This window comes from Phodopus roborovskii, unplaced genomic scaffold (genome assembly GCF_943737965.1).
Source record: "Phodopus roborovskii unplaced genomic scaffold, PHOROB, whole genome shotgun sequence".
NCBI classification, from domain to species: Eukaryota; Metazoa; Chordata; class Mammalia; order Rodentia; family Cricetidae; genus Phodopus; species Phodopus roborovskii.
Genome location: NW_026126424.1, coordinates 14,609,899 through 14,635,904, shown reverse-complemented (window position 1 = coordinate 14,635,904; position 26,006 = coordinate 14,609,899). Strand labels below are relative to the sequence as shown.

At 37.4% G+C, this 26,006-nt stretch overlaps 1 protein-coding gene across 1 annotated transcript in view; it reads right to left on the bottom strand.

The window, feature by feature from the left end:
- The window catches only part of Plppr4 (phospholipid phosphatase related 4), a 35,435-nt gene extending 10,885 nt beyond the window's left edge, over positions 1-24,550 (bottom strand). The window contains exons 1-2 of the mRNA XM_051185605.1: positions 24,266-24,550; positions 3,831-4,016 (exon numbers count right to left, since the gene is read on the bottom strand). Of these exons, the coding sequence (XP_051041562.1) occupies positions 3,831-4,016; positions 24,266-24,487 (408 nt within the window). The 5' untranslated portion in view covers positions 24,488-24,550. The remainder of the gene's footprint in view (positions 1-3,830; positions 4,017-24,265) is intronic.
- Between the last annotated feature and the right edge of the window lie 1,456 nt (positions 24,551-26,006).

Here is a 26,006-nt window from a genome sequence, read left to right as displayed (position 1 = left end):
TGAGAAGAGTTCTTATTTAGAGGAAAAGCCTGAAAATTAGAAATAACAATGAAATCAGAATAAATCCAGAAGAATTCTATATATTTGGAGAGAGAGAGAGAGGTGTTAGATACTGCCATATGTCAACATTGACAAAGTTCATCTCAACACTGAGTTGTTCACTCAAGGCCTATGAAACTGCTGTGGAAGAAAAAAGTCACTGATGCCTTGGAAGTCTTCAAGGGATGGTGGTCCATCTCTAAACATGAACAATTCCTGATTTGCTTCTTTTTACATTAAGAGGCACATGACAGGATGGAAGTCCTACAGAAATGCTCCCATGGAAGGAGGTGGTCCTGGCCTCATGTCTGCTCTATGGGAGTTAGAGGTAGTAGATCTTCACTGACTTCTCAGGTCTTTAAGCCCCAGTGTCCAGGGAAGCATCCCTAACCTGTGAATTAAGACTCTGTAATAGAACCCAAGGCATTCAAAAGAAATTAGAATGCTACAATGAGGTCAAGGTCATTGTTCCCAACACATGAAACAATGTCAGGAGAGGAAGAATCATGTGATAAATGTTCCTGATAGGGTGCATAGCAATTAGATATTTTGCAAGTGACTCGGTGTTTATTTGTTCGCTTTATTCATTCACAGCATAGTGAATAAACACTTCTGTGACTATAAAATGTGAGTTATTCAAATGATTGCATACAGTCTTTTTGCCAGAGTCATACACAGCCATGTAGTACTTTTTACGTTTTATTACAGATGTATCAATTAAATCTATATACTATATATTCTGGCTAAGAAATAATATTTTCTGATGTGATAGGTATATATTTTTTTCTGCTGTTGCCAAATGACTAAGCAAAATGACAGGAATCTGTTAGTATTTCAAGAAATACCACAAGTTAAAAAGCTGTCTCTGCTTCTAAGTACATCATAAATTCTTCTAATTGAGTACCGAATTCACTGGAACTCAAATACCATCCATTTGCAAAGTGAATAAATTGTTTTATCCAAATAGTCTATTAAATGTATTTATAGTATAAATAGCATATTATTATTTACTATAGGGTTGGTACTTGAATACAGAGTCATGGTTACCCTCAAGTATAGAGTTTAGAAAGGCTATGAAGAAGTCTTTTAAAACTGCTGATGTACCAAACTAAAAAGACCAGTGCATCAGAGGATCTTATAAAAGACCCATTTAAGTGTGCCTTTTAATTTAATAACACTTGTTCAATATTCATGAGTGTAATGGAAGAGTAGAGATGAGCAAAGTTTTCTTTTGGCATAAGTAAATAATGCTACCCTGGAAACATGTTTCTTGACCTTTAGTAGTATGGTTAAAGAAGAAATGGCAGCAGAGTTTTCTCACCTTATTTATTAATGATTTACTTAAAACATGCTATTTGTGATGTGCAGTAAGAACTGTGATGTTTAAAATAACTGTTTAGAAATTAAATACCAAAGAAATAAAACTGCCAATTGTGGTGATATCTTGCTTATATAAATAAAGCCCGTCTTAGGTCAGTGTTATGATACAGTGTGTGGGGATCCTTGTCGGATTCCATGGCAGGTATGGGTGACCAAGCTGGGGGACAAACATTCCCAGCAGACAGAGCTTAGTGAGAACAAAAGAGAGGAGAGAGACAGGAAGTGTCCTTTCTGCTCCAGGGGAACAGTAGGAAAGCAGGAAAGAGAAAGGAAGTGGGTGGAGATTTTCTTTTAAAGATCCAGGGTACATATACCTGCCATGCACAGATGGGTGAGAGACAGGGCCAGGTTTTCCTGGATTACAACACAGAGAATAGAGCTTGACACTAGATAACCATAGAGGCCAAGCATGTCTAGCTAACCACAGTCAATGAACAAATAGAATAGGCAAATGAACTGATTAGATAATTTTCAAAAAGAGAAACTTAAATGACTAATAATTATATTAAAAGTGCTTAGTATTCCTAGCTATCAGAAATATGAAAATTAAAATTACCTTAAGATATCTTTACTTAGTCAGAATGGCTATGATCAATAAATGTGCAAGAAGTATTAGAAAGGATGTGGAGAGAAGGGAAACTTTATTTGCTGTTGGTGGAGGCAAAAAATAATACAGCCTTTGTGGAAATAATTTGGCAATTTTTCAAATTAAAAATAGAACTACCATATGACCCAAATATTTATTTCTGGGCACATATCCAGAGAAGTCCATATCCTACCCTAGAAATATTTATACCTCAGTGTTTATTGCTGCTTTATTCACTATAGTGACAAATTAGAATCAGCTTAGTCATTCATCAACAGATGAATGGGTATTGAAAAGCTATATGTATATAAAATGTAATACCATTCAACTCTAAGGAAACATGCATCCACAAGATGTGTAGGTAAATAAATGAACTTAGAATGCGACATTAAGCAATGTCACACATTCTCAGCAAGTAAAACCACATTCTTTCCCTCACATGCAGAGTCTAGTTAGTAACACCTGCACATGTGTAAACAAGTATGCATTTGGTACAGTATGTCATGCAGGAAAGAGAGTAAAGAAACTTAAATACCAGGGGGTGAGTGAGCGTGAACTGAATGAAGAGAATGGGCATGCATTCATTATGAAAGAGGATATAAAAATTGTTGTTAAGATCTAATTAAATAAAAGAATACTTGTGGACATGAAAACAAACAAACAACAACAACAAAACAAAAAGAAACTCACTGAGTCCTTGATGCGGATAATTTTAATATACAATTTTCTTTTACAACGTTTTTATATTAAAGTTTAAAACTAAAAACAACCATGTTTTAATTAATTTCTGGTAGACTGGGGTATTTCTTTATGTTTTTAAAATGCAAATGCCTGTTGTGAATCTGAAGGATCTCATTCTTTGTTTGTCTATTCATGTACAGACATGCATGCATGTGTGTGTCTCTGTGTGTGTGTGTGTGTGTTTGTGTGTGTATTAAGCATGCATTTATGGCCAGAAGGTGAGTTTAGAGCTCTTTACAGTTGGTATGCTTATATTAGCACAAAGTGCTAATTTAGTAAAACTGAACCTATTAATGTTATTAAAATTATTTTTGCGGAAAAATCTTTTGGGTATATAATTGTTTATTTTCAACTCTTTTGGAACTCAAATAGTAAACAAATGTGAAAATCACATCAGTTGAAAGTATATAAGCAATATGATAGTATCCATTAAGAAGAATTGCCTAATTACAAAACCTTTTTTTATAATGCTGTATAAAAGGAAACAGATCATTTTGCAAATTGTGTAATTTTTTAAAAAAAAACTTTAAATGCCAACAATTTTAAATCATCAACTACATGATAATGTCAACATATACAATATATCCCAAAGACAAGTTATTCCCAGTCCAAGGGTTAGTCAATCTATCTATCTATCTATCTATCTATCTATCTATCTATCTATCTATCTACCTATCTATCTGTCATCACAATTGCTAGTTACATAAACTGGAGTGTAGTAAGATATTCACTCTGTCCGCACCTATTGCCGTCACCATGCCTATTGGGAAGTGGGAATAGGTGTGGATGTGATCCGGAGGAACTAGGTCTGAGGCAGGGACTTTAGAGCGCTCTTGCTTGCTGAATGGAGATAGAGAGCATCAGGGAGCATTTGGAGGCATCCTTGGGACAGGAATCTGCTAGCATTCATCTGTCTTTGTTATAAGTTATTTCTTCTTGAATAAGCATCTATTCAGACTATCTGTTTTTCCCGATCCTTATTATTCCATGAAATCTGGTGTCAGAAGTGGGATATGAACCCATGCCTCTTGATCATCTTTTGTTCTCTGGGACCAAAAAATAAATTTTGGGGGTCAATTCTTACCGTAATTGCAGGTCCTGCAAAAGCCAAGCTAAGCAACATGAGGAATGGAATGGCCTCCTGGGTTGGCTCAATGTACGGCATGCTAAGACTCCGGTCATAGCAGCTGAATCCAGAGTGTACAGGTTTGAAGACATCGGTGAGTTCCAGGAAATAGAGGCTAACCACCGATGATGCCAATATTGGCAGCTGAGGGTGAAAGACACAGGAGACAGTCTATTTTTGTAAATAGGACAAATAAAACCAGTACATCTTGAAGTTTGAAACTGGTGGAATTTTCCCCTTCTGTCATGGCCCCTCTGTGGGGCAGACTAAAATGCATTCATAATGTGTTGTGGGTATGACATTCACAGCTTGCCTCATAGTTATCTACCTTTCCAGACCGCTCTCCCCTATCACCCTTCCACTTCACTTACCAATCCTCTCATCCATTCCTCCATCACTAACATCACAAGGAGATTTCTGGAAATATTCTAACTGACTTCATTCCCCACCATAAATATCCTCTTGGTAACCATTCTCACGTGAACCAAATCCAAATGTCCAACATGAACAAAATCCAAGAGTTACACCATGGAATGGAACTTTCTTCAATATCTGGTCTTTGTTCAAGAGTCTGACTCTTCTAGTGCCATACTTCTATGACTCAGTTCTTGTTGACCACACGCATATGGTTCATGATGCTTGTCTTATGAGAGTCAAATTTACTCCTGCTCAAGATCCTTTGCATCTGTGGCTCCTTTTTCTTTCATATCCTTTCTTTAACTCTTTTCACAAGGGACATTTCTCCTCCATTAATGGGACTGCCCTGTATCTTCTAGCCATGGTGGCCTATGATCCATCCTCAACTTTGTCATCTAGCTTGATTTTTCTCAATGGCACTTATTAACCAAAATTACTTTGTGAATTAACATTATGCTAGGAAAGTTAGTAATTAACATATTTAGTTATCATCGTCTATAAACTACCACTGCAATAAACACTTAAGGAAGTAAGAATCTGTCAAATTTATTTATTGCTGAGTCACTGGAGTATAAAATTATTACATGTACATGATAATATCCAATACATCATATAGTGGTATTTAGTGACCTATAACCACTTATCAATAAATGATTAACTGAATAAAGGTGTAAACCTTAATGTATTATGGTAAGTATTTTAGAGTTACCAGATTTAGCAAATAAAAATGCACACTAACCACTGAAATAAAAATTTCATATTGCAATAACTAATTTTTATTGTAAGACTATCTCATTCAATGATTGAGAAATACATTGAAAATTATTCATTGTTTATCTGACATTTTAAGTTTATTGGCCATCTGTTTGGCTACCCTTAAACTAATCACAATGTAGTTTCAAACCTTTTGTTTTATATAATTTGTGAATTAATCTTTCATTCAACCTATAAGGCTCCAGGTTCTTACTATAGAGGTGTTAGGTATCATAAAGAGAACACGATGCATGCTTGGTCATCCAGGGGGAAAGACCTATGGAGTGAGGTACTCCCAGTTTTAAGAAAATGTGAATTCTTTGCTCAATAGTAGTCCTGCCAAAGCTAACAAGGAAGACTTATGTATCATTCAAAAATGTTTAGTTTGGCATTGGGAAGTGGCTCAGTCAATATCCTGCTTTTTCTGCATATGTGAGGATCTGAATTTAATCCCAACTATCCATGCAACAAACTGGGAATCAGTCTACCTTAAGATTCAGAAATTCCACTCTTAAGCATATAACTAAAGGATTTACATTCATACCACAAGGACATCTGTTCAACTATATTCATATCAGCATCACTTGTAATAGCCAGGGCCTGGAAGCAATCTAGATGCTCCTTAATGGATGCAGATAATGTGGTACATTTACACAATGGAGTACTACTCAGCAGAAAAAACAATGGAATCTTGAAATTCTCAGGCTAATGGATGGAACTAGAAGAAACTAGCCTGAGTGAGGTAACCCAGCAACAAAAAAGACTAACAAAGTGTGTACTCACTCATATATGGATTTTAGACATAGAGCAGAGGATTACCAGCCTACAATCCACAACCCCAGGGAAGCTGGGAAACAAGGAGGACCCTAAGAGAGATACATGGTCCCCAAAGAAGGGAACAAGATCTCTTTAACAAATTGGGAGCATGGGGGAAGGGGAGGAAGATAGAATGAAGAGGACGGGTTAGGAGAACATGAGGGAGCAGGAAGATTGAATTGGGGAAAGAATAGAGGAGAGCAAGAAAAGAGAAACCACACTAGAGGGAGCCATTATAGGTTTGAAGAGAAATTCTGCACTAGGTTAATGTTCAAGGATCCACAAGGATGACTCCAACTAAAAATCTAAGCATTAGTGGAGAGGCTACCTTAAATGCTCTTCCCCTATAATGAGGTTGATGAATACCTGAAATACCACACTAGAACCTTCATCCAGTAGCTGATGGAAGCAGAAGCAGAGATTCATAGCTAAACACTTAACCAAACTCCTGGAATCCAGTTGTAGAGGGGAGGAGTGATGGACAAAGGGGTCAAGACCATGTTGGGAAACCCACAAAAACAATTGACCTGAACAAGTGGGAGCTCATGGACCCCAATCTGACAGCTGGGGAACCAACATAGAACCAAACCAGGCCCCCTTAATATGGGTGTCAGTTGGGAAGCCCAGGGAGTCTATGGGGCCTCTGGCAGTGGAACCAGTATTTGTCCCTAGTGCACAAATAGGCTTTGGGAGACCATTCCCTATTGAGGGATATTCTATCAGCCTAGATACACAGAGAAGGGCCTAGGCCCTGCCCCAAAAGTGTGTCAGACTTTTGATGATCCTCATGGGAGGCCTCACCCACCCTGAAGAGTGGGATGGAGTCAGTCAGTGACTAGCTTCTTGAGTACTTTGTATATTTTGGAAATCAGATCTCAGTCAGATGTGGGGTTGGTGAAGATCTCTTTCCATTCTATGGACTGCAGTTTTGTCTTGTGACTGTGTCTTTTGCCTTACAGAATTCTCTCAGTTTTCAGGAGTTCCCGTTTACTAAAAGTTGTTATCAGTGTACCAATTCACAAGGGTACTCCCCACTTTCTCTTTTAAGAGGTTTAGTGTGGCTGAATTTATGTTGAGGTCTTTGATCCATTTGGACTTAAGTTTTGGGCATGGCAATAGATATGGACCTATCTGCAATCTTCTACATATCAGCATCCAGTTATGCCAGCACCACTTATTGAAGATGCTTTCTTATTTCCCTTTTAAATGCCCATGAATTAAAAGTGAGCAAAATTTTACCAATAAAATTCATCTAAAAATAAAGTTGGGCTTATTTAGCAGAGACAAATTCCCCCAATTGGACATTTATGTCTGAATATATGTAGCCCATGCTCAACTGTGTTAGCAAAGACATAGCCAAAGAATGAAATATTATTTCCAGTACACATGCATGGGAAAAGGGGAAAGAACACTTAGATGTTTGCTAATACAGTAGAACCAGCAGAGCCAAGTGGCTTTAGTCCCAGCATGTCCCTTTGTACCACAGATGATATTGGAAGTGCTCCTTAAATTTCAGTTTCCTTATCTATAAAATTAGCTATGTTGGGGAACTCATCACCATTGGTCAGTTGACAAGAAGAAATTGTAAACAAAATGACCCAGTTCCTGGGAGAGGGATTAGTACTTTGTTTCCTTATTCACAATTTCTTTTTATTTATGAATTCAGATACTTGTGACTTAAAAAATATCAAGTAGAAAAGCTATGGATAAATATTCAAAACCTTAAAACATATTTTATTATAAGGCATGATAAATATCCAGATTTATTATTAGAGTTGCTAGTCTTTTCCTGTGCCTAATTCCTAAGTTAAATTTTGTCATAAGCCTCAAGTGTTCTTGGATTTGGGCCAGATAAGCTTATCTGCAAATAAGAGATAGCTGCTGTTTAAAGTTGCCCAATATAGTTGCATAATGTTGGCGATATACTTCTTACACTTTTGGAGTCTCAACTTAATTTCCTAGCACCCTTTTTTGTTTGTTTATTTTGTTTGTTTGTTTTGTTTTTCCAGGAAATTATTGCTGGATTTATCTATCTATCTATCTATCTATCTATCTATCTATCTATCTATCTTGGAGTTATCTATAATAGATACATAGAATGGATCTGATGCTTTCCCAAACTGACATCTTCAGGCTGTGACATAATCATCCTTTCTAAATTGCCTTTCTAAATCATGCCTTTCTAAATTATCACTTATGTGATAACTACTTCCAAATAGATGCACACTCATTGGTACACACAGATAACATGTTAATAAGTGAATTAAAATAATTTGTATTACTATAATCTAGACCTTTTACCTTTCTTACATTAGCCAACTTTTGTAGCTGTATAATGGTAATCTATGTTCCAGTAGAAGTCTGTTTCAATACTTTACTTGTTTTCAAAATTAGAAACAATTTTCAACCCCTTTGTCATCAGTGTCTCCATTTATTACTTAAAAGGTCATTTCATTTCTTTCTTTTCATCAACTTTTGTCTTTTACCATGCACGTGCAGTGGATTAAATCATATTTTTTTTATATAATGCTTGTCTTCAGTAGTGTCTTTTCATGTTTGGATGCTTAGCAACAGAAGTTGCTTTTGAATTTAAGAAAGTTAACAGACGAGATGTGCTAATTTGGGAAAACATATAGAATTTTATATTCACATAATAGGAAAAGTTACAGAGATTTTGATAGCATTTAAAATGAGATCTTGAGGGTTTAAAACTGTGTAATAGACAAGTATAGAAATTTTATTCTTTAATTGTGATGTTGGTAAGAAAACAGTATGAGCCAACAGGCTCTTTTCAGTAGTACTGAGAAAGGAAATTACCTGAACAGCAGAAAAATGCTTTTTGAAAAGAACATATTGATTCTTATAATTACTATGTACTAAGAAACTTGTGAGTGAGAATGATAGAACAATTTAAAAGAAAAAAAAATGGTAACTTTTGAAACATAGGGTCAAGGGAAAGTTATTTTCAGAGATCACATTTGCTGTGTAATGTTGATTTTTCTTAAAATCCAAATCTTTAGTGACATATTTATGCAATCCACTATGTCATCTTATCTAGGACAGATAACCTGCATGTGTTTCAGCATGGTGATATTAAAGACATGGTTCCTCTCCATTGGGGCACATTTACTTTGCTCTCCAGATGGTGGAACACACCTTAGTCCCTGTCTAGAGACAATTTCATGGTCATGGTGGATTTGGAAACCTAGAAGATCCACTTGAGGTGGTAGTACCATCTCCCCAAAAGGTCACTCAATATACACAGCATGGTTGGGTGACTTGCTTACTGTTTTCTTTAATAAATATCTATTGATAGCCTGCCTGATCACACAACCCAGTGTCCAGTTTACTATTAAACAGAGACATTAATGTCATAGATTATTTTTGTAGATAAGGAAGGAAGATAATATCTATAAGCAAAATGTGTATCCACATATAACAGTTGCAAAGAAACATTTAAAGTGCACAGCTCATATTAAATGGTGGAGGGAAGAAATTTCCAATTCAAGTGACTTGAATTACAGTAGAGGAAGTAAGGGTAGATCTAGATTTCCAGCTAAGAGAGGAGATGGCTGTTATGTGGATCAGAACTAGAACTATAGAGAACCTACTAGTTATGGTTGTAGTTGTGGAGACATGACAGGGATTCAGTGGGTGGTCATTGAAGAAGAGAAAACAATAAAGATTGGTTTCAGGGATTTGCAATCCAAGCAGTAGGGCCAGCAGGAAGAGAAATGCTGGGGGAAACCAGGTAGGAAGTAATCAAGGATTCTGTTTTATAGCTGTTCAAATTGGGATGTCTCTTGGTTGTTTAATCACAGCTGTCCATCAAATGGCAAAGTGTTATTTGGAGGGTAAAAATTATAAAGAAGAGGGATAAAGTTCCAAGTGTTTAAACATAAGCAGCATCTTCATGTTTGAAGAACTACATTTGCACAAAAATTTGAATGTTATCTTGGTTTATCTATGAGTAATGCCACAAGAAGTCAAAGAATATAATTATGTGAATTTTACAAAGGTACATTTTTAGATTAATAAGAAATATAAAATGGGAAGTCTAAAAGTCATTTTGACAGATATCCCAAAGTCATATACAATGGTGAACTCAGGGCTGGGGCAATAGCTCAGCCAATAAAGTGCTGAAAATATGAGTACCTGAATTGGATCCCCAGCATCAAGTGAAAAATAACCCAATGTGGCTTTTGCTGTAATCCCAGTATTGGAATGGAGAGAGGAGCCAGGGGGAACTGATGCCTTTTGATGACTGGTCTACCTCCTGGCTCAGTGAGAGACTATGTCTTGAAAGTAAAGCAGAAAAGCTGGGCATATTGATCAGCCACCATGAGGCTCACAGTGGTGAACCTTTTTGAGTCTCATAAAACCATATAGAACCCACAAGAAAGCTGATGGTAGAAATTCCAGTCTCAAATTCCAGTGATCTGATAGAAAGATGGGAGGCAGAAACAGGGGAATCCCCAGAAGTTCTCAGGCCTGTTAGCCAAGGTCTCAAACTTGAGGCTGTCCTCCAACCTTCACACAAGTAATGAGGCATATGTGCACCTGTATTTACACAAACATACACACACACACACACACACACACATACACACGATAACAATGATGTATAGATGAAGAACAAACCTGATATGCACTTCTAGCTCCCATATATATGCACATACATATTCACACACAGATAAACATATACACAAAATGTGAAATCTCACATAGCAATACATATATTAAAATAGAAAAAGGTCAATAGGTCAAAATAGTTTTATTAAGGACTGACCACTGAGAAGGTTGTCAAGAGGTAACACATTGATGAGGACATTTTCTCTTCCCTATTGTACAAGGTTTAATGAAATTCTGTGGCATTTCTTTTTCTGTGTAGACAATGTTTTTTTTTTCCAAAATACTGACAGTGACAGTGTCAAAATATAGTATAAAGCTTTATGATTTCCAAAACCAGTTTTCTTTAATTATAGCATATTCAGATGAGTAAGAATGAAACTTAAGAACTTATTATGAGAACAAACCAACATTTTTATTCTCAGTAAAAGGGCAGGTCAGAATGAATATTTAGTAAATTAAGGTCCAGAAATCTGAAGTTGCTGTCACGCATGAAATGGGGTGTGTAGATACAAATTAAACAGCACAGTGGGAACATGGGAAACAAGTGCTGGCCTCAGAGCTGCCTGGATAAGCCATCTTCTTCCTTCATTTAATCTACAGTTTTGAGGATTTGAAAAGACCTCAACCTGTTAGGGCTTTGTTTGTTACCAGTGAAAGAAAGAGATTTCCCACAGCTCTCTGATTCTAAATTCTTCCACATGCAACGTCATGAAGGAGCATCTGCTCTCACCTCCTTCCGGTGTCACCACCCTAAATAAAAGCTGACAAGCTTCCTGTCTATTGTTTTTCATAGTTTCTTTTCCCTCTCCCTCCACAAGGTTTCACAGGCTCATTTTCATAGAATTCACATCTGACGATGCAACTTAGAGCACCCTGGTAATACTGAAGTGTGTGAGGACCGTTTACAATGACGTTCATGGACTTCTGTGTATGACATTTTCTCTTAAAAAAATATGTTGACTTATGTCTATATGCTACACACTCCACAAATACTTCCAAGATCTCTATAACACTTACTTATGGTACATTTTCATTGTTTTCTTTTTAAACAAGCACTCTTTCGTATCTTTTTCTCTGCAGTTTGTCTGCCCTCTGTTCAGATGTTAGGCTCCCACTTCCTATATTTCATACATAGCTTCATTAAGACACTTGTTCATTTATTATTGATTATAGATATTTGTATCTTACTAGTTTCATCTTAAGTGCAGGAATCTGAAAGTCAGATCTCTATATAAATCTCTGTTTTGAATATGATCACTAAATGCAGGATTCAGCTGAATGAAACCAGGAGGTTACTATCAGGAAGTGGAAACAAAATTTGTTTACAATACTTAGTATGTAGTTAGGACTTAGGCTGTTATGCCAGGTACTGTGCTGATCTTAATAAATTGCTATATTGAATTTGTATTTTACATAGTCTAAGTATTTGTTGGCATCTTCAACTTAGATATGAAAAACTGGAGTACAGATAAGTTGCATAAATTATACAGCTATCATAAAGTCAGTACCAGACTCCTGCACAGATGCCTATGTCCAGGGAAGTTGCTTATGAGTTTCAGGTTGTCCCCCACCTCAAATGGTATGTAAGAATGACTGCCCTTCTCAAAATAGAAATGAGCCTTGTAGGAAACTTGTTTCAGAATATTTGTTTAACTATGCAAAGATGTGTTTCATTTGTATATGTTATGAAATATTTGTGTAAGTATATAAAGATGTGTTGTTTGTTTACCTTGCCTGCCTAATGCACCTGGTTGGTCTAATAAAAAACTGAATGGAGAGTATGTAGGAAGAAGAATTTAGGCTCTGGCCTGAGAAAAATTAACACTAGAGAGATGTCAGGAGCTTGACAGACAGGCACAGAGGAAGCACGAAAGTAGGACATATGGAATAAGGAAAGGAAAAAAGCCACAAGGCAAAAGGTAGATGAATAAAAACAGGATTAAATTAAGTTAAAAGAGCTAGTGGGACAAGGCTAAGCTAAGGCCAAGCATTCACAATCAATAATAAGTCTCCATGTCTTTTTTTCAGAGCTGATTGGTGGTCCAAATAAAATTCTAACTACACTTGTGTACTTTGAAAAAAGGGCCATATTTTTCCTTTTAACACTTTCTATATTCACTTCTTCCTTATTACCTAATCATGACAAATGTTTCAGTTGCTCAAGTCTATGATCTGTCCTTTCTAGATCCCATTATAAATTGACTTAAAACAGTTTATTGAGCATACTCATACTTAAAGAGAAAGGTGTGGATACTGATTTCTATTTAGATATTTCCTTCTACTCATCTGATTTAAATTCAGTTACTTCCTTTGGATTTTTATGGGATTATTATTAGTCTATTAGGATATTATTAGGATAAAGACTCTGTCCCTGATATGTTAAACCATGTGGTTGATGTCTGTGTGGCAGGATGAATAATTGGGCCATGCTCTGATAATTCCTGGAATCATGTGCCCCCCGTTGCATCTTACTGCTGTTCTGTCACATGTAGCCATCTGGCACTTGTCTAATGCTTTCCAGGAAAAGTAGCCCCAGGAGTCAGTAGCCATGCCAGATCAGAGGATAGAAGGTGAGTGTGCAAGCCATGTGTGCAAGGGGCTTGAGCAGTAACAAGAATGGGGGATGTTAGACAGTTTCAACGTGCAGTCCTACTAATTCAGTGTTCAGTATTAGAGGTTCTATATGCAGTGTGTCCAAAGCCACCTTGCTTTTACTTATTTTGGTGATAACTTAAGAGTTTAAATACTTAGGATTTGGGCTGATCTTGTCTTCTTGGTGAATTGTTTTGAATATATCAGAAACTGGGCATATCTAAGGCTCTACAGGATTTCTGGCCTTTGGTACTACTCCAGGATTCCTACTTCAGGAACACTGCAGTGTTCTGAGGTTGTCTGGACTACAGCAGTCATCATTAATTATTTGGGATAAAAATTGTTCATATGCTGGTATTTCTGTTGAAAAAAGAAGGTCTTTTAGAGCACAGAAACTGCTCTGTTATTATTCTATTGCTTTGTCTTCAGTGAAGAGCAAGTTAGTGCCTATGTAGATGATCAGAAAAGAGATGACACATGTGTAGATTGTTCCTGCAGTAAACACATGCACACACACGCGCGCACACACACACACACACACACACACACACACACACACACACACAGTAGTCTTATAGTGTAGTTAAGAAAATCTGTTACTTGAAATCTTTATTTAATCAACCATACACATCAACAGAAATATATCCTATTTTGAAGTTCTAATGATTTTATTAGAATTCAAGAGCATAAGAGACTTAAATTGGGTCTTCCCAATTTAATACAAGATAGTTATCATAGCTAGTATATATTTTACATCTAAGGGGAAAAAATCCGTTTTATGTTTTCATGCCTGAATATAAGCTATATGTCTATAGCTCTAAGAACACTATTGACAACAACTCAATAATTTAATAGCAAAGCCTGACATAACATGTAGTGGCTGTTTTATTACCTGAATATTGATGTAGCATTGGGCTCGGGGGCTGGGCTTTGTGATCATTGGCCCTAACCCCTGGCACTGAAGATTGTTTTGTCATACATGATTAGACACTGAAGTCTGTGTATTGTCTTGGGAAAAAAAATTGTGTTCTTGAAACCAAATTAGAGATGAATACCTGAGGCTAGGGACCAGTATTTCATGTGTTGAAAGTAATTGCTTTATAAATCCCTTTTTTATGGGCATAATTTTGCTTTCCCTATAACATATAGCTGACTTTCAAAAATATGGTACTAACAGCAATTTAATGCTTATTATTTGACAGGTACTATTTAAAGGCCTTTGTATGCTTCATTTAGGCAATCACCAATGTTCTTTCTTTCTTTTAGGAAGAGGCTACTATTATGTATATTTTATGTATATGAGAACAGAGCATGGAAAAATTACATGATTTTTTAAAAGTTATTCAGCTTGGTATCTGGATTACCAACTCCAGGGATCTTGCTCCTGAGTGCATATTTGTAATGACCATATATATTTTCCTTTCTTAGAAAGCAATCACTGAGTAATTATATACCATCTGCTGGATGGTGTTGAACAAATTCTTGATACCTTCTAAAGAAAAATAAGTGAGTATATACTTGATAGAGTAGCATTTTCATTTCTAAGTATTGATTTCATTTCAAGAGAGAAACCATGGTTTTCTTTCTGTCTTAAACAAACAGCCCATAGCATTTTCCCATTAAATTATAAAATAAGTCTAAGGAGAGTTTTAAAATGAAGGATAATGTGGACATTGGCATTAATCTCCGGTCTTTCAATAATCTAGAAGATAGGGCAGTGTTTCTGATATTGCATTCACTGTCATTCACTTTATAGTTAAAAATGTTCACACAGACTAAATGTGACTGTTACAAAAAACAAACAAATAAACAAACAAAAAACAACTGACTAGAGATATAGTTCTGTGGTAGAGCTTTTGCATAGATGTACACAAGACCATGGACTCTATCTCAGTACTAGGAAAAAGTGAAATTAAAAGCAAAATTTTCTATTAGCTTTTTCAAAATTTCATATATTCACTAACAATTAACTGAAAGTTTCCTTCCTCATAGTAAATACACCAGCAATGCTTAGACATTGTTTCCATCCAACTAACAAAGAGACACAACATAAGGAATGTGTAAATAACGTATTTAATGGTTAAGTAGATGATCATGAAATTATAAAATCAATCAACCCCAGAACACCATTTTAACATTTCTTATTTGACAGAGTATAACTGGTCCCATAGGGACTCTATGTGTGAGGAACCAATGTCTGAATGTACGACCTTCTGAGTTGGTGGCTCACCTGTAACCAGTCTCGAAGAACGGGCTTTTGGTGCCTTATTAAATTGCTGACAATCTGTTCTTGCATGTTTCTATTGTTCCAATTTTCAACAATATTTGTCTCTTAAGTATACTGATATTTTTCTTTACTTTTACCAAAATTACATTTATTTTAACCACACATATTTCTTCTTTATAATATGGCCTACTGGGTTGGCCAGCTTTAGAGTAGTCAGAAACAATTTTGTTATAACAAATAAGTAATTATCTTTCCATATGTTGATTGACGTTGTTATCTGACTTAAAAACAAACAAGCAAACAGTAATGGACTTCAAGGTCTAATTGCTCACAGAAAAACACCTCAGCATCAATTATGCCGTGATTAGCATTTTTATACTTGGCATTCAACTTTTCAAAAATCTCTCAACCACAAAGAAATTATTTCATTGTATAATTATCTGGAATTTCAGTTCCTATCTATTCTGGAATGTATCTTAGAAAGCTGAGATGCTCATGGATCTCATAATTAAGTCAGTTCATAGTTTAAATATGAACTTTATATTTCCTTATGACAAGATGAGAGAACATCACTGGTTATTTTTTCTTTCTTTTTCCAGTGTGTGTGTGTGAGGCATGTATGCATGTGCATGTGTGATGCATGTGTATTGGTGTGTTTGCATGTGGGAGCCAGAGGTTGCTATTGAGAATCATCTTCCACTGTTCTTGAACCTTATTAATTGAGGCAGGATCTCATACACTCCTAGAGCTCACTGATATGGAAAGTCTTGCTAGCCAGCTTGCTTTAGGGAATTCCTTATAGGCTGGCCACCAATGCTACCTGACATTTGTTTGGGCATCTGAGGATCCAACTCTGATCTTCACACTTGCTGCAAAAATGTTTCAACTTCTGAGTCATCTCTTCAGATCCTATAGTTGGGTTTTAAGCAGGTTTCTAGATTTCCTAGTGTCAGTTACTTAACTAGTAATTAAGCGTTAATATCTACTCTTAACTTGTATTTAAAAGTTAGATAAGATGACAATATATTCAAAAACTACATTAAAGGATAATGGGAGAATTCAGATATTTTATAAATATGGTTTTTAATCACATTCTTATTTCTTCCAGTGTTTTCTTTCCTCTCTGTAAGAGACTTCATTCATAAGTGAAGAAACTGTGAAATTATATATGAACAGTTTGGCAATAGGATGTGAAAATATAATCCTTAGTAACTTTCAAGTCAAACATGCTTCTCCAAAAAAGGGTAACAATTTAGGAAAGCAACAGTTTCAATGCTGACTGCTGTAACATGCTGTTTAACATGATACCATGAAAGACACTGAGAAACTGGTATGAACCAAAGGCACAGTTCATTTGCATGCTGAATTAGAATGACCTGCATGGATTATTATTCAGGTCAGAATATTCTCTTACAAAGAATGGGAACACTGTGGAAGAAGAGGCAGGGAGAGTGTATGAACTAGAAGTTGGGGACATCTACTGAGGAAGTATCTTCTAGACATTATAGGGCAATTCACTCATGAGCTCCCAAAACTGTGGTTATCTGTACAGGATCAAGACAACCAAAATCCCAGCATGGTTGTAGGAGTTGCTCACTAGGTCCTAGCTGAGGGAGTGTTGACTATTGATGGTCACTGAGGGAATTTTAGTCAATTTTCTTTAAGGTTGTAGCCCCTAGTAAGCTGCTTATAATCTTTATAAGACAAACTAAATCAGTTTTTTTTTTTTTAAAGGTATGAAGTAAGGAAGGGGATGTGGAAGGTGGCTAGGAGGAATTGTAGTGGGGGTGGGCATGATCAAAGTACATTATATTATATTATATTATATTCATGTATGAAATAAAATATAAATTATTATTATATTAAAATAAATATAATAAAAGAATTCTAGAAATCAGAAAAAAATTATGAAAGATCACTATAACAGAAGTCAGGAGAACTGCTGCTATTCCTCTAATTTTAACCATACATATTGTAGTTAACTCTAACTTTTTAAAACAGTTTTCTTTTACTTGACAGCATCCACTCAGACAAGATGTTCTTAGCTTATGGAGTTAATTTTTATAATAACAGTCCTTAATTTTGTACTTATGCCTACTTGTGAGAAAGTCTAGGCTTTTACATATTGTAATACATACTCATGCCAAGAGACCACATTTCCTGTAAATGACATTAGTGACACTTTACTGACAAGAAAGAAACATTGTGCCCCAGATGCAAGACATCTTGGACAGGTCCAGTCCCCAAAAATGTCTCCAAATTTTGTTCACACAGTAGGTCTCCAATGATTTGAAGTGCACTTCATTCCTATACTCAATTTTCTTAAGATGTCTCTCCTAAGCCTGCTGGGCTTAACCTCACTTTGTTTCTATTTACCAAGAGTCATTTCTCTAGCTCCATGAACTCATCCATTTCACTTCCTTAAACTCTGAGCTCCAAGCTTCCCTTCCACCTAGTACATAGCTCGTCATTAATTTCCACAGGCACCTGATGAATGCCATTTGTTCTTGACAAAAGGAAATGATTCATGAACAACCATCATAGTTTCATAAAACATCCATGCCAACAGGAAATCACTTACCACTGAATAGGAATGTATGAACAAAGCCAAATTCGGCAGTTAAATATACAGCAAAATCCTTCTTCAGCTCTGACAAAATACCAAGCAGACTTATCTAAGCACATGAGATTCAAGACTGCAAAGCTGGCCACGTGAAAGGGAGGAGGGTCTCTATTCTACTTCATCACTAAATCCAGCATTTGCTGGAAGCATGCTTGATGCACACAGTTCAATACGGTGTGTGAGCAAATCGTGGCTTCATCCATTTATTGTAATGTGTATCTAGTAAGATACATATCTTTCTGAGCTATAACATTCTGGTTCAAAATGGAAAGATAGTAATGCCTTGTTTAAGGGCAGGTATAATTCCAGAACTTGAGAGGCTAAGGCTGGAGGGTCCAAGTTTGAGGCAAGTCTGGGCCTTGAGACTCTGTCACAAAACCATAGAAAAACAAAAACAAAACAAAACAACACACACACAAAAAAGAATAAACTACCTCCTTGGTCTGCAGTTCTGGGGACCAGTGATAATGTATCCAGAATTTCTGGCACATAAAGAACACTTGAAATTCACTATACTTTATTATCACTATGACTAAGATTACTGTCACCACCATCATCAGCACTGCCATTACAAATCCCTGAACTACTTTTTTTCCTGATATAAAAATGTAGGAGTTATTTACTCATGGAGAAAGAGCTTGTGTCTCAGAGAAGAGGAGGAGTCACTAACAGGAGGTTATGTACTCCATCCATACTTGGGATTGCAGAAGTGTCCTCAATTAACCCTGTCTCTATAACTAGAAATCTATTCTCTTGTCTCTTGACTTTTTCCTTTATGGATCATAACTAACTGGGGAGGGGAGATTTGCCAGCTCATCTCACTTGGCAGGTTTTAAAGTAGTTTTTGAAGGGAATGTCTCTATCCAATCCAGAAAAGAAGGGAAAATTCACAGTTACTATTTTGAAACATAGAAATGCAGAAATGTTGTGAAGTTATTTTTCTTGCTGATATTAATGTTCATGTAAAAATCCAGATTTCACAGATAGATCAAATAATCTATATAAACATGAGAAAAGATAATGGGGAACACAAAAATGTCGTAAAATTTATGGTAAAATTAATATGTAAATTACTTGAAAATAATCTTAGCAAATAATTTCATATATTCTGAAGTTAAAATTCTGTGGTTACATAATGTTTCCGATTCTGTTTTATATGCCAACTGGAGAACTGTGATTTTCTTACACCATCATTGTTTACATACATCTCTGTGCAGAGGTTTGAGCATGTGTATGTATTTACATGAAACAAAATATTTCAGACCTGTTTTTACGGATATCCCTGTAAAACATGTGAAGATATAATTTCTTCTACTTTCACAAGTAAATATTATCTCAGGGATTGGAAAGTATGATACAAATTTGAACAACATTTAAATAAAAAGATATAAGTGATACAATTATTTCATTTTCAAAATTTCTAATTTTGGGACTTTACAAATGATTTATCATGTGCTCATACTACATATTGAGTGATCTTTAAGCAGTGTGACTAATGAGAAAAAAATTATGAGTCTGAGAACAGGGGGTTTGCTATAGTGCTTAGCATAAAGGGGATGCACCCATACTACAAGCCTCATTGAATGTAATGCTGGGTGATTAAGCCTCCAAAGCCTTTGGCTAATAATAGCTATGCTCCCAGCTGCAATTACCAACATAGACTTATCACTTGGAGAGGGCTTTGCAAATTAAAACACAAGAAAACGTTGGTTTACTTTTGGTTTAAAATAAGGCTTCCTTGGATATATGCTTGTGTGCGAATCCTTCCACAGCTGACCTTTTTCTCACATTGAACACCAAAAAAACCTGACTTATCCAACTTATCCATAAAGTAGGGTGCTATTCTAGAAGCCATCTTGTTTTGCAAGATGCTGCTGTCAACCATGATCTTCTTTCTCCACTAAACCAAAGATAAAAGAGGAAACATTCTGCCCATTAATTCACTGTTGAGTGTGGTAATTAATATGTACAGCATTTCTTGAATTTAGAAGGTGAAAACTGTGGCTGATATCCACAGGACTATAAAGCTACTTTGCCAGAGTAAGTGGGCTGGAGCATTCCTGCTCCTTGTCTATCCTGGGGACACTAGCTGTCTAGTGAGACAGAGTGGGGACTGACCACTATTTGCTAAGCCTTTTGTTGAGTGTCTTCCAGCAGAGGACTACTGAGCTGAGGAAGCATGTCTTCCTCCAGAGAGAGCTCTCCTTCTGACAATGTGCTCATCTCTTACCACATTTTCCTGTTTGGTTGCTGTTTGTTTATCTGCTGTTTTCCTTCTGAGCCAGGGTCTCAAAAATATTGGTCAGTCTGTCTTCAGACTCCTGAACTCAAGTAATTATCCCACCCCAGCCTCCCAAGTGCGTTATTGGTGTTACTAGAGAGGAAGCAGAAGGAGTAATTTTGTCTGTATGTGTATTCTCTCAGTAAGGTGATGGTGAAATGAAGTCTGAATTTGTACACACTCTGCCTCAACCTTTGCTTTGTAAAGTTGGCTATGCTATTTATTTCTATTTCTTTTTAAGAATCTAGGTAACAATGATCTATTTCATGTAAAAGTTAATTTATTCATTTGTGTATATGTATTTATGCAGTATGTATATATGGTACATATTATGGTATAAAGGTTAATGGGCAAAATGTGGGAGTGAGTCTATGCTCTCCTTCTAACCCTTCTGCCATGTGGTTGCCAGGGACTGAAGTCTGTGCCTGCATGAATGTCTGTGTACAATGTGTGTGCTATAACAGTGTGTCAGATCCCCTGGAACTGTTGTTAAAGATCCCCCGGGAAATGGAGTTATGAGCTGCCATGTGGGGTGCTGGGAATTGAACCTAAAACGTTAACAAGAGCAGCCACTGCTCTTAACTGCTGAGTCATCTTTCCAGCCCTGTAAGGTTGCTGTTAATTGCTTTGGGAAAGAAAATGAAGTCAGGTAACTGGGCTTGAGCCACTGGCTTATTGTCTTCTTTCTACAACGAAATCACTGAAGACTGAGCAAGAAGGCACATCCTCTTCTAAATGCTTCATAACTAATGGTCATATTTCCTATACAAAATTAAGAGCACTCCACTGTCCCTACTGATTCCAAAATGACCCTGTGAAACTCAAACCCCTTCTAGAAACTTGGGAGGAGATGGTTTGGGAGGGGGAATAAATGAGCTCTTGTTCAGCCTAGCAGTGAAAGAATACACTTCTGGTCAAGGACAATTGTAAAAGAGGAAATGAATCAACACAATATGTCCACAGGCCTGTTGCTTTAACCAGAGTATATTGTATAGCTAAGAAATAGGAATCTTATTTTCTTTTATAAGTGAATGTATGTATACTTTTCATACATTTCATCTACATGTTTTTTTTTTTTTTATCACATTAAAATAGATGTAGATCGGGAGAGCAAACACAGTCAAAGTTATCCACTACATAGCACTACTGATGCTTGAACCAAGTCAATCTATCTTTAAGGTCTACTTTGTTCCCTATCAACCAAATATTGCTATTTTCATGCCAGAATTGCATCTAAGTTGATTTTAACATTCACTGGTCCAAGTCAAAAGTTTCCCAATTAAGTTATTTTGTGTCCCATGGCATTGTAAATAACAATCTAAAGCAGTCAAATGTCTTGAAGAGTGACAACTTTGTACCCACCATCACAATACTCTTATACTCCCTACCCCAAATACTGGCCCTTTCATACACATTTTGTTACTTCAATTGTGATATCTAGGCTCTGGGCCTAATATGTAAGGGAAGGAGATTTACTTGTATTTTGCCACTCTATCTTAATCCCTGTGATCTTGGGGAACTATGCTCCAAGGTCAAGTGCCATTATTCTAGTGCTTTTTATTGACATGTTAATTCAAGCTCTGTTTATTCATCTCACAAAGGAGCCTCATCTTGCAAAGATTCATCCCACTAGCTTCAAAATGAGTCATTTCTAAGGAGCTGGGTAGTGCTTCCTGCCAACTCCTAAATAGTTGGGAGACTGATGCTTTCTCCCATCTTCTGCAGTCTCTTTGGAGGTTCATCATGCATTTAAGATTGAGGGAGATAATTTACAATGCAAGTTTATAGCTCTCTATTAGAAATCTATTACCTCCAAATACAGTGCTATAGATAGATGCTCAATTAAACTCTATGAGGCAAGCACAGTGGTACATGCCTGTTACCCCAGTATGTGGAAGATAGAGAGGCAGGGGGGTCAGGAATTCAAGGCCTGTCTTGCTACTAGTTAGTCTGAAACTGGTTGGGCTCTATGGAATCCCATTTCAAAACACAAACAAAAAGAAAAACAAGAAAATGAATACAAAAAACAAATCTTAAAATAAATTCAACAACTGTCTTCAAGTGATCTTTCTGTAATTTGTTCAGCTAAGGAATTCAGGATGTCAAAATGTGTTAAGTGAAAGTAATGATTTCTTTATAAGATATTTGTTCCCAGGGACAGTATTCCCATGAATTATAAACACTTTTACCATTAAAATCCTAAAGGGCATGTATTCCTTAAAAGTTTTCTCAAAATTCTGTATTTCTATTATTTAAGGGAACAATTAAGTTTTTTGGCTTATACCCTCATTCAGAAAGTGTTTCTGGAAGCAATACAGCTGTATTCTCGTGTGGTCAGTTTCCAGGGGCTCTTAAGTGAATATCTCCTGGAAACAGACCCAACAATTCATTAATTTCTCCCCAATAAATATAATAAATTTAGATGTGATTAAAAGTGCTTTAGCAAGAAACACCACTGAATGGGTTAGCAATGCCACAAGTGGTCTAGCCAGTGATTTTGGAAGTCAGGCAGCCTGGTTGCCTACTCCTTTATTCTGTCCATGGAATCTTCTGGGCCCACAGTTTTCAGTCGCCCAAGTAATAGCTTCAAGATTCCTTGTAAAAAGAAGGACAATAAATGAAACTGATTTTAAGCAAACAGGGTTCTCTCTCTCTCTCTCTCTCTCTCTCTCTCTCTCTCTGCTTCTTTTCTATAGGTTCTAGATAGAGGAGTCACAGGTCATATCTCTGAAACTTAGGCAAGTCACATACACCTCCCTTAACACTGGAATCTTTAAAAACTGTATGGCACATAAAAGAAACTTCCAGATATATAGTTATCTCTAAGAGCAGGCTTGACACAAAATTTCTCAAAGTTTCAAGACTATTGCCCAATTCATGTAAGTCATCACATACAGAATCTGCTATCTGTACTTAGAAGTGAGAACCTCCATGTTTGGCTGAGAAGACAAGGAAGGAAGACTAATTATAATGCAGCAATAGTTTCAAAATTCTCTACTCAACCTGAGATGTAATTACAAGAAGCACAGGTTTGCACTTAAAACTATTAGATTTTTTCCTAAATGTATGCAGTACATCCCCTCTCCACCTGTAATTTAATAACTCCCTTGCTTAAAATGTCTTCCGAATGCAATGGATCACAGTACATGGAATCCTGTACCTGTCAATCTTTACACCCCTCCCATAAACTATTCTTCCCTAAAATGCTGCATTAGGTAAGTCAGAGAGGTTCATTTTGAGTGCAACAGCATCTTAATTTCTTAACTGTAATAGTGCTCAGGGCAGAATAAAATCATAAATACCAATCATGTGAACTCAGATGATGTCATTCATTTAAATATATATATATGTGTATATATATATATATATATATTCACACATTTTTGTATGTATGTACACTGTGTTGTATACATATATCTGAATATATGTCTGTGCACACACCCACACAACCCATGGCAAAACACCAGTGGATTGATGATTGACATCTAGAAATGACCCAATTTTAGAAGCAGATGAAGTACCATAGCAACTGTAGTAGGAGAAGGGTTTGGGAGGGTTAACAGACATCATCAGTAATCCTAAAACCACATAAATATTTCCAGTCTATAGTTCAAGCAATGTTGTATGTTTTTTAAATTCCCACCAAAATCTTATAGCGTTCTAGATCCCATCAACAAATTTAAAATAACAAATTTCTAAAATATAGGCATCATGGTCCCTGTAGGGCACTTATGGACGCTGTACACACAAGGGCTACAGGGCCAAAACTAGACCTATACTCTCACAGGTATCCCTTCCCCTAAGGCCACCCAGTAAGCCACCCTTAATGATAACCAGCTGGTGCTGGCAGGTGTCCACAGGCAGACTCAGGGGAGATATGGAGAAAAACCTGTTAGGGGAAAGGGAGAGGGTCCAGCATTTGGGGATAGAAACAGAATACGCCCTGGTGCTCCCTCCCCTCTGGTGTGCTCACCAATCTAACCCAGGACCCAAATTCTTTCCGGAGCTATCTGGAAAGATCTGCATTATGCCAGGGCCTTGGGCCAACTCACCTCAACGAAATAAAAACAGGGCAGGAGGGTGACGCTGTCCTTGATCACTTTACCCTTTGGCCTCTCCTTCGCCGACATCCCCGCTGCCTGCCTGGCTCTGGGTCCTCCCCCAGGCGAGGTGTGCACCGTGCGGCCAAGGCGAGCTGCCTGCTCCAGCCGCAAGCGCCCGGCCCCGCTGATGTCACATTCCCCGCGGGCACCGCTGGAGCCAGAGCGCTGCATGCAGCGCCCCCGCCTTCTCCCCGCCCCTCTTTGCAGTAAACCGGCAGTTCCCTGAGCCCGCAGGTCTCCTTCTTCAGCACTGCGTTCCGTTCCGTTTACCCAGGTTGTGCTGGCAAGGGATAGTTACTTCCCTCCTCCAAGCTGTTGCTGCTATGGCTTCCCCTCCTTGTCACTCTCCCCGCTCTCTTCACCGCCCAGGCGAAAGGCTCCTCTGCTGTCTGTTGGAGGAGCTTGACGTCAAGAATAGAGGGGTGGGGGGTGGAGGGGACGGGGGAGTACTCCTGGTTTCTGCAGAAACAAGGCTGAGAAGCCTGTGCACCCTGTATCAGATGGTCTCCTATCTGGTGTTCTCCTGGCCGCCTGGAGAGCAGAAACCTCCCCAACACCAAGACCCATAGCAAGGAAAGCTACCTCAACCTGTGCAGAATTAACACTCAACTAGGCCATGCAGGGAATCCGCTGCTAGCTTGCTGCTACCCAAGCCAGATAGCTCAGTCAGCCTATCTCTAGAGAGGTAACCCCCAGGAAGCACTGAGAAAAGCTTGGATCAGCTGGGGAACGAAGTGAATGCTTCCTGCAAAGGAAGAGACCAGGTGAAGGGGCATCATCAGGAGCCACAAAGGTCAGGAAAGGGTTTATCCTCACTCTTTAAGAAAATATTCATTTATTTTACTTTGCAACAGCAGTTTTCCCCTCTCTCTTCTTCTTCCATTCCCTCTCCCAACCCCCCCTCCCCACCTCTTCTCTCTAATCTCACACTTAAGTCTCCAGAACAGAGGGAGTCACAGCCATAACCATGGAAGCATGACTCCAAACACCAGGGTCTATGTAAAGCTCTTTACTTGATTGACAGTGTGTCCAAGGTTGGTCTCACCTTTGTGAGTCCTTTGGCAACCACTAGAATCAGTGACAGAGAAGAAAGAAGAAAAGAAACGCCGAATGAACACAAAATAACACATTATGCAGATGATCACCCATTTGGGTAACTATTCTTGGTAATTTCCAACACCTCTAAAGTCTCTTTATCAGTCAGTCACATGACTTTGAATCCCCAGCCTAGTGTTCAGCTGGCTTTTTCTATTGCTGCTCTAGTGGGGCTTTTGGTGAGTTAGGGGCCACATCCACTGATGTTCATGCTACATTACCCATGCAGTGTCGTGCCCCTACTCATTCTGCCAGAATTAGGTTTAAGAGTCCTGTAGCAGTTGCTCATTTCTCATCCAGATGCACCATATTCAAGTGACACTCTGTCTCCAGGTAAACCAGGTATCTGTCTGAACAGCGAACTACAGCAGAATGAAAATATAATGTGATCTTGCCTTCATCGAGACTTGGGACATAGCTTTAAGTCTCCTCACCCCACAATTATGTTTCCTTCTTAGTTAGTCATGTTTCCATTCATTGGCCATGGTTCCATCAATACTTCCATCTACCTTATCAATGGCCACCATAGTCCATTGACTTTAACTTACTCAGAAAATAGAAGCTGTATAAAAAAAGACAATATTATCTGTCAAAA